Source organism: Etheostoma cragini, chromosome 4, assembly GCF_013103735.1.
Source record: "Etheostoma cragini isolate CJK2018 chromosome 4, CSU_Ecrag_1.0, whole genome shotgun sequence".
Taxonomy (NCBI): Eukaryota; Metazoa; Chordata; class Actinopteri; order Perciformes; family Percidae; genus Etheostoma; species Etheostoma cragini.
Window position 1 is genome coordinate 11998082 of NC_048410.1, and position 15667 is coordinate 12013748.

At 38.4% G+C, this 15667-nt stretch overlaps 2 protein-coding genes across 4 annotated transcripts in view; one reads left to right on the top strand and one right to left on the bottom strand.

Annotated features, from left to right (window-relative positions):
* The window catches only part of gdf11 (growth differentiation factor 11), a 24711-nt gene extending 19592 nt beyond the window's left edge, over positions 1-5119 (bottom strand). The window contains exon 1 of one of the 2 annotated variants that reach the window (XM_034868653.1): positions 4089-5119. In XM_034868653.1, the coding sequence (XP_034724544.1) occupies positions 4089-4503 (415 nt within the window). In that variant the 5' untranslated portion in view covers positions 4504-5119. The remainder of the gene's footprint in view (positions 1-4088) is intronic. The other variant, XM_034868654.1, reaches the window with a different exon arrangement.
* Positions 5120-7559: 2440 nt separating this feature from the next.
* si:ch1073-456m8.1 (leucine-rich repeat flightless-interacting protein 1) lies at positions 7560-14514 on the top strand. Of its 2 annotated transcripts, none has more exons than XM_034868664.1 (6): positions 7560-7809; positions 8137-8211; positions 10492-10530; positions 10778-10939; positions 11685-11768; positions 12189-14514. In XM_034868664.1, exons 1-6 carry the CDS (start codon positions 7711-7713, stop codon positions 12708-12710), a joined length of 981 nt encoding a protein of 326 aa, XP_034724555.1. In that variant the 5' UTR covers positions 7560-7710; the 3' UTR covers positions 12711-14514. The 2 variants fall into 2 exon arrangements, with proteins under 2 accessions (XP_034724555.1, XP_034724556.1); XM_034868665.1 differs by having other exon boundaries at positions 10495-10530.
* Positions 14515-15667: the final 1153 nt, after the last annotated feature.

Genomic DNA, 15667 nt, shown 5'->3' on the forward strand with positions numbered 1-15667 from the left:
GTGTGTGTGTGTGCGTGTGTGTGTGTGTGTGGTGGGGGATAAGTGTTTAAGTTACTACCGGTTCGTCTTAGCTGCCAAGGAAAGAGACCCGATGAGGTTAATAGTCTCCTCTTCCAATATATCACATAGCTGTGAACTCTGTGACCCTTTTTGTCAATAGGATAACTTTTCTCTGGAGGGTGTGTGTGACTGTGTGTGTGTGTGTGTGTATGTGTATGTGTGTGTGTGTGTGAGCATCATCGTGTGTCTAAGCAAGTGTGCATATGTGGAACTGGGTACATTTGTACCTTTACACGTGTGTAAATGTTAATTTTTCAACTCCAGAGTTGTGTAAGCCTGTGCTCGAACTGAATGTGCCTCATCTTAACATGATTACATAATAGTACCAGTATAGCACTTACTAATGTTAGCTCACGCACAATGCTAATAGACAAGATAAAAATGCGGGCATAAAATAGTTCAACAAAGTCAGACGTTTCAATAATAACTGAGTGATCAAGAAAAAAAATTCAAATGTGTTCTTCTTTATGTCTAAATCTAAGTTTTCATTCCTTTCAAAAGGTAAAGTTTTTCCTTGCTGATGGTCATTGGTTTCCTATGTTTTGGACAAACTGCAATGAAAAAAAATGTAAACATGGAATAAAAGCTCAGAGGGAGGGTAAGCGAGTGCTGCTCTCTGCTGGATTCTCTCTTACTGGACAATCTCAAAATTACTCAAAACCTCAAAATGTCAGAGCCCAGAAAATAAGTTTACTTAAAGGGCAAAGATGATAAAGACTACATTGAGCTTTTAAGAAACAACCTAAACTAAGTCATACCCATCAGTAGTCTATTGTTTTTCATTGTTTTCCTGATTGTTTTCCTGCTTTGGGAGAATAATTAGGTTTTTAGTATTAAATATTGCTGGAACATTTCATGAATACTGTGGGGTTAATCAGCATCAAAACATACATACAGAGACAGAGTGAAATAAAGAAAGAAGGAGAAGGTGACTGATGCAAGAGGAAGGTCTGGTCTTAATGCCTTAGACAGGTGACAAATGGGAGACTAGTGAGGTCAAATTCTCACCCCACCTCAGGCAAAACTCAGCTCTAGAATACAAACTTCAAGCACACAATTACACATATAAATCAAATACAAACAGATCATATGTCAATGCAAGTAGATTTGTTAATCAAAATCAACACTTGTTCACGATGCTGCGCAGATGACCCTGATAAACGGCACTAAACTGACTCATTTTAAATGCAGGAACAGCGAGCGCAGCGGTTTCCTATATACAACACACTATAAGGAGGTTTTAGTGCCGCACTATGATATAAATAGCTGTACATCTCCATGAAATTTCATAGTAATTAGAGACCAAGAAGCATGGACCCTCTCAACTCCCACTGGAGCACCCACGTACCTAGAGTGAATACTAAGAAGCAACTCTGGCACAGGTCCAGTTCAGTATGTACTGTGTGAACTCACATGGCCTATCAAAGGCAGTGTGCACCACTGTGAAAGGGTGATTGGGTTCGAGGTGCGCAGGGAATAGTGTTTGAAGCCCTATTTCTATCAGAGAGGCAGAAAAGGCACTTTTAATCCTGTTGGATCACTAAGGCGCCACAGGCAAAAGAGATGCACTCGTTCTCTCAACTCTTCCATCAGTCCCGGTGAAAGAGAAGAAGGAGAGAAGGGGCTACGGGGAGGAAGATGGGAGCTAGAGGGAGGGGTGAAGAGTGGGGGAGAGAGAGATATGGAGAGAAGGAGCAGATGATAAAAAATGCAGCTGACGTAAAGAGATGAGGCAAACAGAAAAGAACAGGAAGTGCTGTAATATGACAGATACAGAAGTAATGTCAGTCATTAGCTCCTCTGGCTGGCAAGAAGCTGTTAGAAGTATGCAATTAGCTGGCGACATGCATAATGCCTTTTTCTGGCTTGAGAAGGTATCAAAATCAAATCACTTAGCATGGTGTGTTGTGTGCGAGTGTGGCTGTGCAGAGGATGGAAAAGAAAGTCAAAAATACACTGAGGATATTGTTGATTTCACTTGTGATGTGCAGATGAGTGCGGTAAGCATGTGGTTTCATTTGGTCTGCATTTTCAGCACAAGAGAGAGATAACTGCAAGTTATTATATAAGATCTTCATTGTCAGCAAGCATCCCATACACCCTATACATGTGTTTGAGAGAAAGTTATAAAAATAGAATCAGAGATAGATGGATGATCTAACATTACCACACATCTCTCTCTCTATATATATATATATATATATAGAGACAGAGAGAGAGAGAGAGAGAGAGAGAGAGAGAGAGAGAGAGAGAGAGAGAGAGAGATGTGTATGTGTGTATATATATATATACCATATATGAAACATAAAATATAAAACATTAAAGGCAATTTCTTCTTTTGTGAAAATGTCCTAAAAATAGCTGACACATAAAGCAAACGGTTGACAAATTACAAGTCAAATTCTTCACGGTGCCTCCTCAATTCTCCTGTAAGACCTAAGACATCAGCTGTGCACCGTTCTCCTGGGATGAACTGAACTGCATCGCTCACTTCCGTCCAGAGCAAACAACTCAGAGAAAACAATTATATGGTTCAATATTATTCAAGAGTTCAAAGCTTAAATAAAGAGTGATGGAATACAAAATATGTAGATAAAATACAGATGACATTTGAATTTGCAGCTACAACATGTGAGATGACGGTTGATTTGTCATCATGACAGAGCCAGGTGGGACTGTCAGAGCAGGTGTAGATGGAAAAGTGTTATTAAATTACAAGATGTTTTATACTCCTACTAACGATATATGGATAGATAGATAGATAGATAGACAGATAGATAGATTGATAGATAGATAGATAGATAGATAGATACATAGATAGATAGATAGATAGATAGATACATAGATAGATAGATAGATACATAGATAGATACATAGATAGATAGATAGATAGATAGATAGATGAAATAATGAGGATTTAATAATGTTAGACAACACATAAAGTCAAAGTATCCTGCCCAAAGGCATATGTTTGTTAAATCGTAGAGTGAAAAAAAACTGATTATTTGGAGTGTGTTTTATCTGCCTTGTGCAGAATATATTATGTGTGTAAATGTTGTTGAACCCCACAATTTGGCAGGAAAAGGTCACACACTCCCCTCGACCCTAAGTGATTTTCTGTCTTTGTGTACTCGTGGTGGAAAAAAAAAGAGCTGCACCCATAAACTTCGCATTTAAAAGGCAAGTGCGGCCAAAGGGGGCTGCTGCATGAGGGGAACAATAGCAGCTTTTTGGACACACTTTTTCTCACTGCGAGGAACAGCAGGGAAACCGGTAGAGCCTCCTATAAAAGACCGATAGAGCACAGCTGCCAGGGTTCAACAGTAATTTTATAAAATGTCTCCAAGGGGCCTGCCTGCGGTTTATCTGGGGAATTATGGGAAATTATAAGAGGGCGAGCAAATTGTTAGAGGGGCAATAATAAACGGGCCACATAACTCAAGATTTTAGGGCCTTTATGTAAAAGAAGACAAAGGATTAAGTGATACAACTGCCAGCCAAATGCTGCATTATCATTAATGATGCACTTGGCATTCACATGGGTCTGTCATGAGTTTACTCCCCATCAAGCACACAATATTATCTGAAAGGGGGAACGTTTAAACATGACGGCAGGTGTTCTGAGGAGATACTTATTAGCAGGACTTTGCCCTCCATCATCATCATAATCATTAGCACCACCATGAAAACAAAAGTTCATCAAGCCATGTTGGAGCTGCCTGTTTCAGAGTGATGCGGCTCTTTATGCTGCTGATTATTGATTTATCAGCTTCAAGCATAATCCCTATTTTGACAGCAGTGGCCAGCAGCTGACCACAGCTCTTTTTCTAATATTATTATCAGTGTGTTTCAGACACACGGAGTGGACACCCAATCTTAACCTAAAAAAGTAGGTTTGGTTGTTGTCTTAAGACCCAGCAGCTCCACTATCCACCCAGCAGGCCTGAGTCACTTGAACCTATCTGCTCCGCAGTTACGCGCATGACGCATTTGGAGACAACATTGTTGGGTTGTAAACTATAACTCACGCTCAGAGGCCATGGTGATCACGGACTCCGTGGTGGCGTGGTACTCATCCTCCTCCATGAACTCATCCTGGGACGACGCGTCTCCCTGGAAGTCGTGATGGTCCAGGAGCTGCTGGAGCGGAGGCGCCTTGGGCAGCAGCTGATTGACCACCTCCCGACTGATGTTGGGCGCCTGTTTCAGACGCAGCTTGCTCAGGATCTGGGACTTAATGGTCTCAAGTCTCAGCACTTTGCTCTGCTCCCTCCAAACACAGGCGGAGCACTCGTGAGAACCGGCGTCCTCGTCCAGCAGGGACAGCCCGGCATCCGTGGGCGTCTCGCTGGCAGAAGGCAGCAGTAGATTGGGCTCATCGCTCCCCGACTGTCCCAGGGAGATGAGCACCATCAAGCACAGCAAGAAGTTGTACCTCGGCATGACGATGCGCGGATACCGGGCGGTGTAACTTTTTTCCTTGTTTTTCTTGTCCTTTCACTCGCTTTATCCCGTTATATCCCCCGTCTCGGATTTGCGCCGCTCCTTGCCTTATCCTACAAAAGGCAGGGAATCAGTGACATGCATCTAATCCAATACGATCACCCCGAAGTTGCTTTCTGCAGATGTTGCAATAAATTTTCAAAAAAAAAGGAAAAAAGTACGTTCCAGTGTGTCTCGGTACAGGCTGATTGGATTGAAGGTGAACTAATTATCTGTTTGATGAATGCATCGCCCGCTCACGTGTAGTATAGTGGTTGTTTGGGGGTCTTCTGTACAATTTAGTCCATTTAGGTATGTGAATGTTCAGATGTGTCACTGAAAAATGTGCAAGTGCGGTCAAAAAGGGGCTCTTTATATATCTCAGCTGCCCGGTGTCGTAATCCGTCTCCATTGGCTAAGATTGCAACAAAAGGCTTTTAGGTCTGTCACCAAGTCAAGAGGGACAGAGAGAAGGGAGGGTGCACGCACTGTTATGAGAGTAGCCTATAAATGTTTTTACAGTGCAGAAACAATGTCTCACATTAGAGGTATTGCCCAATTAGGTTATTATGATGATGACATAAACTATGGCTCATGGCGCCTGTTGTTATAAATGGTAATTTAATAAGGGTAAAATAAAAAAAAAAAGCTTCATGATTGCACCCGAATTCTCCACATCATCTCGGAAATCACATTCATAAATATTTACGGTGCATTCAAAAATAACTTACTATTAAGGAATCTTTACGTAGACCTACTAAATGGTTAGATGCAGATTATTTAGAAATTGCACGCGCTTGTCCGATGCAGAGCTTTCTAAACTGAACGTCAAAGTGTATATATATATATATATATATATATATATATATATATATATATATATATATATATATATATATGTTATTATTACTAATAATAAGATATTGATGAACATATTGATGTGTATTAGCCTTTATTAATAGATCAAAATCCCATGGGGAGATCTTGTATTCATTAATAAAAGTTGTGATTTTTCTGGAACTGATTTCTTTATACAATACAATACAATTGGACTTCACAGAGCAATGAGTCGACTGCTCGAAGAAAGCCATCACTGACTCACTAGTGTCCTCTGCTGGAGAGAAACACAATTGCAGCTGCAGAACATCACGTTTCCCTTATTATTTTTCATGTGTGCTGCCTCTATTATTGCTTGTTGCGGTCAGATTGTGGTTCTTCATTGAAAAACATGGCACTCGAGTCATTCGCTCATTTAGTTTGGGAATATAAGACTAGAAGTTAGTGAGGAATGTGGTTTGAGTGACAATGTTTACAAGCCTCATCTAAATCAAATAAATCAAAACCATAAACTTGTGATTCCATAAAGGATATGAAAAACATTCACTGTTGTAGTTTGAGCACAAACAGCTGCTGCATGTCCCTGCTTGGTGCATTTGTAGGTTTTAATGTTTATCAATGCAGATGGAATGTGAATCATTTTTAATAAATTTCCCAACGCAACATTCACTGACCAACACAACAGCTGAGATTAGGGCGACAACAACCTCCTTGTTGCACACCAAACCTAAACCTAGTGTAGTATTACCTTTTCAGCAGTGGGGGAAAGTTAGTTGACTTTACTCTAGTACTCTACTTAAGTCCAATTTTGAGATGCACATTGCTAGATACATTGAGTAACAGAACGGGACGCTGGTAAGAGAGCTGTAGGCAGTAAATTCAAGGTTTGGTAATAGAGACAAGCTTTGGGCTTCACTAGTGTCATCCAGCACAGTCACATCCAAGAACACCTGGTCCACAACATTATGCGTATGTTTATGTATTAAATGTATGACTTTATGAAAGGAAATGTTGCCACTTTAGTCCTGATCTGCATTGTACAGTAGTGGTTGGCATCAGTTAGTGCATGTATGCCAAAGAGATGTGAAAGATGATCTGTTGTTACATTTGCCTTTAGAAATGTATGAATATGGGACAAATACTCACCACAGTCCCATCAGCACAAAAACAACTCTTGGGGAAGGAAACCTCATTTTTAAGTCTGAGATCAAGGCTTCAGGAGCTGCTGGACTTTTTGACCTTAAATCCAACCTTCTGATGCTTTTGTCTGCCATGATTATTAAGAAACTCAAGAGTGTGGTGATGATGAGGCTATGGAACAAGTAGAGAGATGTAAAGTGGTGCATCTACACTCCTTCATATAAATAAACTCAATCATAGTGAAGAACAGCTGTAAATGATAATCAATGATGGCTTGATTCCATTTAACTGCATTGGTTTCATGATTTACCTCAAATTGAACAGATCCTATGACAAAGTCAAAATATCTGCTGTGATAAAAGGTCTATGAGCCATTGGTCACAGTGGTAGAGATTAAATAGGCCTACATTGTGGACAATTATTATATCATGTTTAAGAAAGTTCAAAGTATGTTACGTGTATGTTGACAATATAATTTTTACACATTTTTTACCTTAGAGATGGAGAGAGGGTTTTTGCACTATTTCCTACTATATTGCTGCAAAACAATATGAATGAATAAAGTTCTATATTATCTTATATTAAGTCTTCAGAATCTTTGGGTTTTTGGCAAAAAAATAATGATTATTTTGTGGGTTGAGCAGTTGGCTTCTTAGCTGTCCAACTTGCTTTTGTGATGATGATACTAATTTGACATGGGGATTGGCAGAGCAAAGGTTTATTGTAATAAGTGCGGTGAGTATAGCTTTTTGTTGTAGCCTACTCAATTTCCCTAAATTTCCCTTATCTAGCCTAGGCCTACTTCACGTGTTCACAAAATACACACAAGCCATGAAGCTCACATGAACATACTTGATAGGCCTTGTTGTCATCGATGAGCTCCAGGACTTGACATGCGCCCTCCATCTGAATTTTAAAGCAAACAATCTATTTTTTGTAACTGCCCACAACTTCTAAGTGAACTCGTTTCTCCTGCGTGAGGCTGGTCTTTGACCTCTCCGTGGCATGTTATGAGGGCGGAGTGAGGGCGGTGTTAAAGACAGTTTGGTCCCCTTGGCTCTCCGTAGATCACAGCCTGGGCGTCGGCAGTACTTGGTTGCTACTGCTGCGTAGGAAAAACACCTCTTCACCAAGAGAGCTCGGAGGTGTCTATTACATAAACGAAAACGTAGCAAATATCAAACGTACAAAATGCATTCGGTCACGCTGGAAATCAGTGGTTCGCCACGGAAACGGACGTTATCTCGGGGACTTAGCGAGGATGAGTCGCTCCGCTGCATAATAAAAGAGGTGAAAAGCGAAAAAAGTTTGTTTAGCGCTAGCTTTACCGTACATCTGTTAACTGCTAACGTTAAGGCGTAGTATTGGATTCTTAAAAAAAAGAAACACACAAATTTAACGTTAGTTATGTAGCTAGCTAGTCGGTGTGAATTTCAGCCTTTTTGTTAACTGTTAAATACTGACCAACGGATGAACTCGTTTGGTATCAGGCCTGTAACGTTAGCGTCAGTTCACTTCCTCAATATAAGCTAGCTAACGTTAGCTTGTTGTGTTTCTGACTGTTTGCGTCGCTTGGCTGTTTCACCTACCCGAGGTGTGGTTTTGTCTCCATATCAGACCGAGAGTTCATCCAGGCGTCTGACACGAAGCGACAGCCGAGCAGGATTCCTGAAGAAGAGGAGTGACAGTCAGGTAGGACTGAGCTAGATAACATGAACATGAGCCTGAAGTGGACAGAAACATTTGAAACACCTGAACGTTGTAATGTTAAAGTAGCTAACTATATTAACTCACTCAATGCTTCCTCAAGCATTATGCTTACAGTTGTGTTACTTCTGTTTGAGTATTTCCGTTGAATGATACTTTATACTAGTTCTATTCAACTAACGTTACATTTAAATTCATACATTTCAAAAGCAGTGTCTAGATGTGGTCCCTTGTTTAGGTTTAGATGTCTATGTTGTTAGCAGTTCCATCAAAAGCGATTTTCTTATCATAGTTTTGTTTGAATAATTGTTTGAGGCCAAAGAGATCAAATTATACAATATTTCACACTAAAAGCAAAGATTAGGAACAAGTAAAAATCACAACATTGTTTCTTTGTTTGGTTTTTCCCTTCTACTTCATTAAGCATTTCATGGTCCCTCAGATTTAACTTGTGGCTCTTTGGAGTGACCCCATAGGTCAGGAACCACTTGACTTAACTAACTCATGACTTCAACAGGAAAATGCTGCTTGCATATTAATGTTATTGACAATCTAATCTCAACTATTATATAATAATATATCAGAGTGAGTATTTTTTTACTTTTGATTACTTACAGGACATTTTGGTGATAATACTTATGTCCTTTTACTTGAGTTTATTTTTAATGAAGAACCTGTCTTGTTATGGAGTGTTTTTAGATTTTTTTGTATTAGTACTTTTGGTAAAGGATCTGAATACATTTTCCTGCGCTTAAAACGGACATAAACTGGAGCTAAGTTGTGATATAGTCAAATCAAGACTGTTTTTAAACGTTTATTTACATAAAATTCAAACTTACATTCAGTCAACTTATTGGGACATTGTGTTCCTGTCAGGACATTGGATCAAAAGCTTGAAAATTGATTTCTTATCCTTGTGTATCTTTGAAATATAATTGCCACTGCAAAAGTTTTTTTTTGTTATACATATTAATTACATGCTATGTTTTGAGAGCTGTTATCAAGCATGGTGGAGGACAGTATTTTGATGAGATCACAAACTTTGATAGCTATTATTTCAGACACTGTAGCGATAGAGAATGAACTACAGGAGAATAAAATAAAAACAAAGGGTCGACCAGTTACAGTCAACAAGGGTTGGTGCTTTTTAGATAGACCGATACACTACAGTTTCTGCTACCACGGCTATTACAAGTAAATACCATGGAGGCACAATTTTCGGTAACAGCTGCTATCCAAAAACAAAGTATGTGATTAGGTTTGGTTAATGATTCTCTTTTGGTCTTTGTTAAAGAGCTTTTCTTTTCCATCTCCTAGAACTAATAGGCCTTTTTTTACTTAAATGAAGCAGCAAAAAATATTCAATACGCCTTATTTACACAACAATTTCAATATTAACAATAGTAAAGATTTTGAACATTGCTTTTCTTATTATGACCAGAGGCAGCAGCTGAGATTTTATTTTGCTGGTGATTTGTGGTTGCTCTACGTTTCCGTGAGGGTGCTCTGAAATTTAGAGTTTGCCGTGACACACGTAGCTCACACACATGTGCGAAGATACACACCAACCTCAGCTGCGGTTCACTGATACAGCACCATGAAACTCTAATTAGCCCACCAAACATATTTCAAATATCAGCCATCTAGCCGGGTTAAATTACAGAATCATTACCGCAGCTTTCATAAAGTATTTTATATTTGCAAAAGAATAATGCAGCAGGCCAAGTACACCACACACAGCCAACTACACACAAACATACTCGTGTGCATACTCACACAGCATTCATACTTGCACACATTGTAGCAGGCCGAATAGTTTCACCTGTGTTTGCTTCATGTTTTTATTCTAATTTTAAATCTAATTTTATTTATATTCTTGTTTTATTAATGTATCTATTCATTTTTAAAAATAAATTATAGTGATAACACATTAACAAAATATTTTTTTATAAATAAACCACGGCAATTTCTTGGGGGTGCTATGGTATTCCTAAGGGTGACTACCACACCCCCAAACCCCCCCCTGGTGCCCCCTATGATCCTGACTCTTACACAAGCCAACACTACAGTCTTGCAGACTCTGGTACTTTATGTAGCTTACAATCATTTAATTTGTGAATTCATTCTTTGGTCCTTTTTAATGCAATTATTAGCTTGTAATTTGTTGTATAATTCATGTTGTAGTTATTTTGTGCAGACGAATGGAGCAAAGGGAAAAAAACTCCTATGGCCTTTTAGAACATGCTTGTCTGTTTTTGTTTTCAGCAGTCTGACCAGGACATTTTAATGGGACTCCCAGAAATGGTGAGTACTTCTTACTGTTATTATAATTAAGACGATTATCACTATTTAAAGACCTTTTCACCGTTCTCTCAGTTTTACTACAGCACTGAAGTGATGCATATTCCTTTACATATGGAGGGATCGTTGTGCTTCCGGAGGACGCCTCCCACCAATGCCTCTGAGAGCATACTAAACACTTCCACCCACTAACTGGCATGCTCTTCTCTTAAGTTGCCCACACTGATTTGTCAATGTGTCTGTGTTAAAGCTGGAGCTGCAGGCCAACTATGATGAGGTGGTGCAGGAGCTGCGTGGGCTGGAGGTTGAGCGAGAGACTCTGTTGTTCCAGGTGGACTTCCTGCAGGACACTCTGGAGGGTGTGGAGGAGCTGCTGGCTGAAGCCCAGAGGGAGGCTGGACACGCAAGATTGGTATGTCGAGGCCTCACCCACACTGAAAGCTTAGTTTTAGGTTTCTCGTTGTGCTTAGAGCTGTAACAATTCCAAATTTTGCTTTACAAATAATTGTCCTGGAAGTAATTGCGATTAACGGTATAATTGTATCTTTCGGTCAAATTTAAAAATACTTATTTATGCATTTACTTTCAAACTAAGTTTGGAATGACTCCCAGAATACATCTTTTGGTTATATCATTGTTATTTATCCCATATGATGTAATAACACAAGTAGACAGCTTAAGAAGTAAACCACGCCTCTTTATCATGAAACATTGTATTTTTTTCTTAAATTGAAATAAAATTACCTCTTAGCACCTTAGCTAAAGTTAGCAATTAAGTGCGGTTAAACAAAGAAATGTCGATTTACTTAAAATATATTGCAATTAGACAATTATTAAATAATTGTTGCAGGCCTGTGTGTGTGTGTGTGTGTGTGTGTGTGTGTGTGTGTGTGTGTGTGTGTGTGTGTGTGTGTGTGTGTGTGTGTGTGTGTGTGTGTGTGTGTGTGTGTGTGTGTGTGTGTGTGTGTGTGTGTGTGTGTGTGTGTGTGTGTGTGTGTGTGTGTTATAAATAAAGCTTTAGGTAGTTATTTTACTTCAGCAATATATAGATTATAGTCTTTTGGTCTTCGTCCTCTCTAATGAGAAGTTTGTTTTTGTTCCTTGTTGTAATAAAGTATGACACTAACAAGTTGATGTTTTTTTTTCTGCATTTTTAGGAGTTGGAACGAGAGAGAGAGGCCAAGAGTAAACTGGAGAGCACGGTCTGCTCTCTAATGCAAGAGGTGGAGAGATTAAAAGAGGTAATGTGGCAATTAACAGTACAGACATTTGAGAGGCACAGGGTTCTTGAATTCATTGATGGATTTAAAGTATTATGAAACCTATTACATAATTAATAATAATAATGTCAGGAGGGTGATCACTTGTTATTCAAATCAATCCCTTATGTCTGCTCACTGGAAAAATCATACACAGGGTTTTTCCTGCATAGAGGAATTTTTGGCTCCCCCCCCAAAAAAGATTTTAGCCAGCGTCAAAGGTTAAATTGACAGCGTCAAAGCGTCTGTTTTTTATAGCTTTTCTTTGCTTCCATATTTGTCGGGATGGCATTAAATTGACAAGCAAATTGAAATAAAAATAATAACAAAATAGCAAATGCAACTACATCTGAAAGTTAATTAAGAAAATTAATTTACTTTACGGAAAATTTCTCTTGGCAGGAGCGGAATAACAAACCATCTGCTCCAGCAAACGAACATTCAAGTTTTGACGAGGTAATGAGACAAAAACACCAAATGAAAAATGATGCAAAGGAATTGATGGAAGACGCCTCGTTGTATGAACCCCATGGCAGCGAAAGCAGAGGTAAAGCGTCGGAGGAAGAGGGACAGAGTGAAGGGACAGACCTGATGAAGCTGCGGAAGTTGGGAAATAAGCCCCTGGGCCACATGCCCTCTCTTGCAGTAGACAACCCATTTTCTGTAGACGGCGTCCTGCAGAGGCCTTATGAAAATGACGTCAAGGACGGACAAGATCCTTCCTCCGACAGGGCCGACTCGGACAGCATCAGTGCCTACGAGGATGCGTCTGCTGAGACTCCAGAGCAGGACCGTCTGTTTCCGGGTAACGCAAACACTTGTGAGCTGCCTTATGATTCAGAGAAAGGCTCTACTAACAACTCCACGGTCAATGACGGGGACAACCAAAACCCCAAAAACCCTGATGCTTGTCTTGTGTCTTAATCTTTTTTATTTTCTACTGGGCAAGAGGTCAACAATTATTGATCATTTGGTGGTAATTCAAAAGCTCTTTGATTTGCAATGTACCCATATCTGATATTTGTGTTTGTAGAAAACAATCAGAGTTGTAATTCATGCTCCAGCTTCTCAAATGTGAGAATTGCTGCTTTTCTTTGACACTATATATCTATATATAGATAGCTGGATAGATAGATTTGAAATGATGGTGGGAATTTGAAGACACTGTAATAATAATTTTTCACTAGTTTTTGACATTTTATAACTAAATGATTAATCAGTTAATTTGTAGCTCGATTGATAATGAAAATAATGGTTTAGTGCAGCCCTGTTTGTAAAACACTGTAGCGGAATTGTAAGTTTCAGTTTTAAATTCAGAACAAAGAATCTCAGGATCCAGGTTTGTGACTAGCTAGGAATTCCACTAATGACTGCATAATATTTGCCATTAATTTCTATCTTAACTTATTTTTGTAACACGTTGCTAGACATGGAAAATAGTCTGTGCTGCTTTGACCTTTTACTTTTTACCTTTTAATAAGGTGTATCTGTGTACCAACAGCTGCCAGTAAACACCGTGAGCTCTGTAAGTATATGAACAGGGACTATTGATGTTTTGGTTCCAGTCACAGTAGAAGGTTGGGAATTTAGAGAGGTAGTCGATCACAGTTGTTAACTGCATTTAAAGTGCAGATTTGACGTGGCTGTCCTCACCGTACGGAAAGTCTAAGACTTCTGACGTATCCCTTTTGGAAGCTTAGAGCAGGTACACATAATCCAAAGCAGTTGTTTGTAAACTTTATAAGAAACAGATTTTTCAATGAAGGGAAAATGCCATCTATTTGCTGATCTTAACAAGAATATTTATTTTTTTATCTTTCATATACGTCCCTTTTTCCTGTTTTTATGTTCAGTTTAAGGGAATTGATTTGGCTGCATTTGCACTTTCTAAAGTTCTTGTATTGTGGCATAAATTTGTCAGATTCTATCAGAAACCACATTCCCTCATTGACCAAACACGCCAGCGAGAAGTTATCAGCTGTCCTGCTGCAAGCTGTGTTCTCCGCCTGCACGGTAATGCTGTATGTTTGCACATTTGCAGAGAAATTTGCTGAAATTAGTCTCTTTGGGTGTCTATGATTGCTGTAAACCTTTTCTATTTAATCATGATTGTTTACGTTTTTTTTTTTACAATGTGACATTTCTTTAATGCTTGATGCTAGAACAGACCCTTTCACCTCATTTGTGATAGTTTGCATGAGCACCTAAGAATGTATATTGATTTCCAGACTGCACGTGAATTGATCAGTGTCGTTTATTAAAACCTTTGCACACAGTACACCTATATAAAATAGTACTTTGATCTAAGGTATTTACTGCAATGATTGGTGTTTTGAAGGGGTTTGCAAATAATGTATTGTTCTGTAATTTCCTGGTCTTAAAGGTGAATCTTTAGCAAAGTTCACTAATAACTTCAGTTTTAATGGAACCTATAGGACACTAAATGAAAATCACAATTTTGTATCGGATTCTGTTGCACAAAAAACAAAAGTGGAATAGTATTAAGACATTTGTGGAAATTTGAAACTATAGTAGAATGTTTGCAGTGCCTCATTTAGCTGCTTATTGTATGTGTTTAAGGCAGTGGGTTAATTAGAGCCCGACCGACATATCAGCGGGCCGATAGGCTATCTGTATCGGCATTTATAGTGGCTTATTAAAAAACAAACATATTTTTAAATATTCATCAGAATCATTTATAATGACGGGATTCTGATAAATGAATATTAAAAAAAATAAAAAAAACACAACCGTCAACCGTTTTATGATTTTTGCTGTTGCATAGTTTGTCCACCAGAGGGCTCTCTACGACGTCTCTGTTGGCAACACAGATTTTTTATTTTGTTATTGTTAAAAGGACTTTAAGTTTCATATCTTAATTTGAAATTTTAAACATTTGGTTTTTGTTCTGTTGTGCCAATTAATCAAATTATTATCATATTTTAGTGAGAACCCATAAATAACAACAAATAACTAATATCAGGGTAATCTATTTATGTGTTATGCATTTCTGGATTCTTTTTTTAAATATCTGATTTTTCAATAATTAAATATTTGTATTGGTATCTGCCTTAAAAGTCATTTATCGGTCGGGCTCTAGTGTTAATGTTTATATTGACTCTTTTGTATTATCTTTAACACACGAGTCCTTACTTTTTTCACTAAAGGAGCTGAAAGGAGGTTTCTGTTACTGTAGCGCTGTGTAGTGCCACAGCGGTCGGTTCTTGAGAACTAGCTGCCATCGATTCATTTTAGGTTCAGGTCAAAGGATTTGGTTTGTTGTATTGAACCAGTAAAGTAAAGTTACCCTGACTTCAAATGTTCCTGATCATTTTAAACTCAATGGAGCGCTAAGCATTTTGAGCAAACAGCAGTGACTTTGACAATTTATCAAGAAATCAAATTGGATTGTGTTTATTTTCCTCAACAATGCAAACAATATGTTCTTACTGTAATTTGATGTTTTATGGGTCTAGATATTTTTTCTTGTCTTGAGCTGTGTATAAAATGTTCAGATTTAATGGTAAATTACATACATTTATACTTGTATTGGGAAAATACATTCCTGATATATCAAAATAAAAAGCGTGAATAATGCTGATAAGTCATTTATTTTTACCTATGTTAAACATATTCATAACTTGATAAGGAAATCACCATCAGCAGCAGCTTTAAAACTAAACCCCTGTAACCATACAATGGAACCAATGGTGAAAAAACTGGCAGATGTCAGGGTCTAATTTCTTACGGTTATGGGTAGATACTGTAAATGCCATAGCATGCATTATGTAAACTTAAAGGGGACATATGAAAAACACTCTTTTTCATAATAAAAAACAAAATGTAACATTGGAATCAGCATTTTCAGATTTGGCTCCCTT

Coding starts and splice junctions, on each gene's coding strand:
- si:ch1073-456m8.1 (XM_034868664.1), top strand. CDS start 7,711: ATGCATTCGGTCACGCTGGAAATCAGTGGTTCGCCACGGAAACGGACG. Junction 10,531..10,777: donor TAATGGGACTCCCAGAAATG/GTGAGTACTTCT, acceptor TCTGTGTTAAAG/CTGGAGCTGCAGGCCAACTA. Junction 11,769..12,188: donor AGGTGGAGAGATTAAAAGAG/GTAATGTGGCAA, acceptor TTCTCTTGGCAG/GAGCGGAATAACAAACCATC.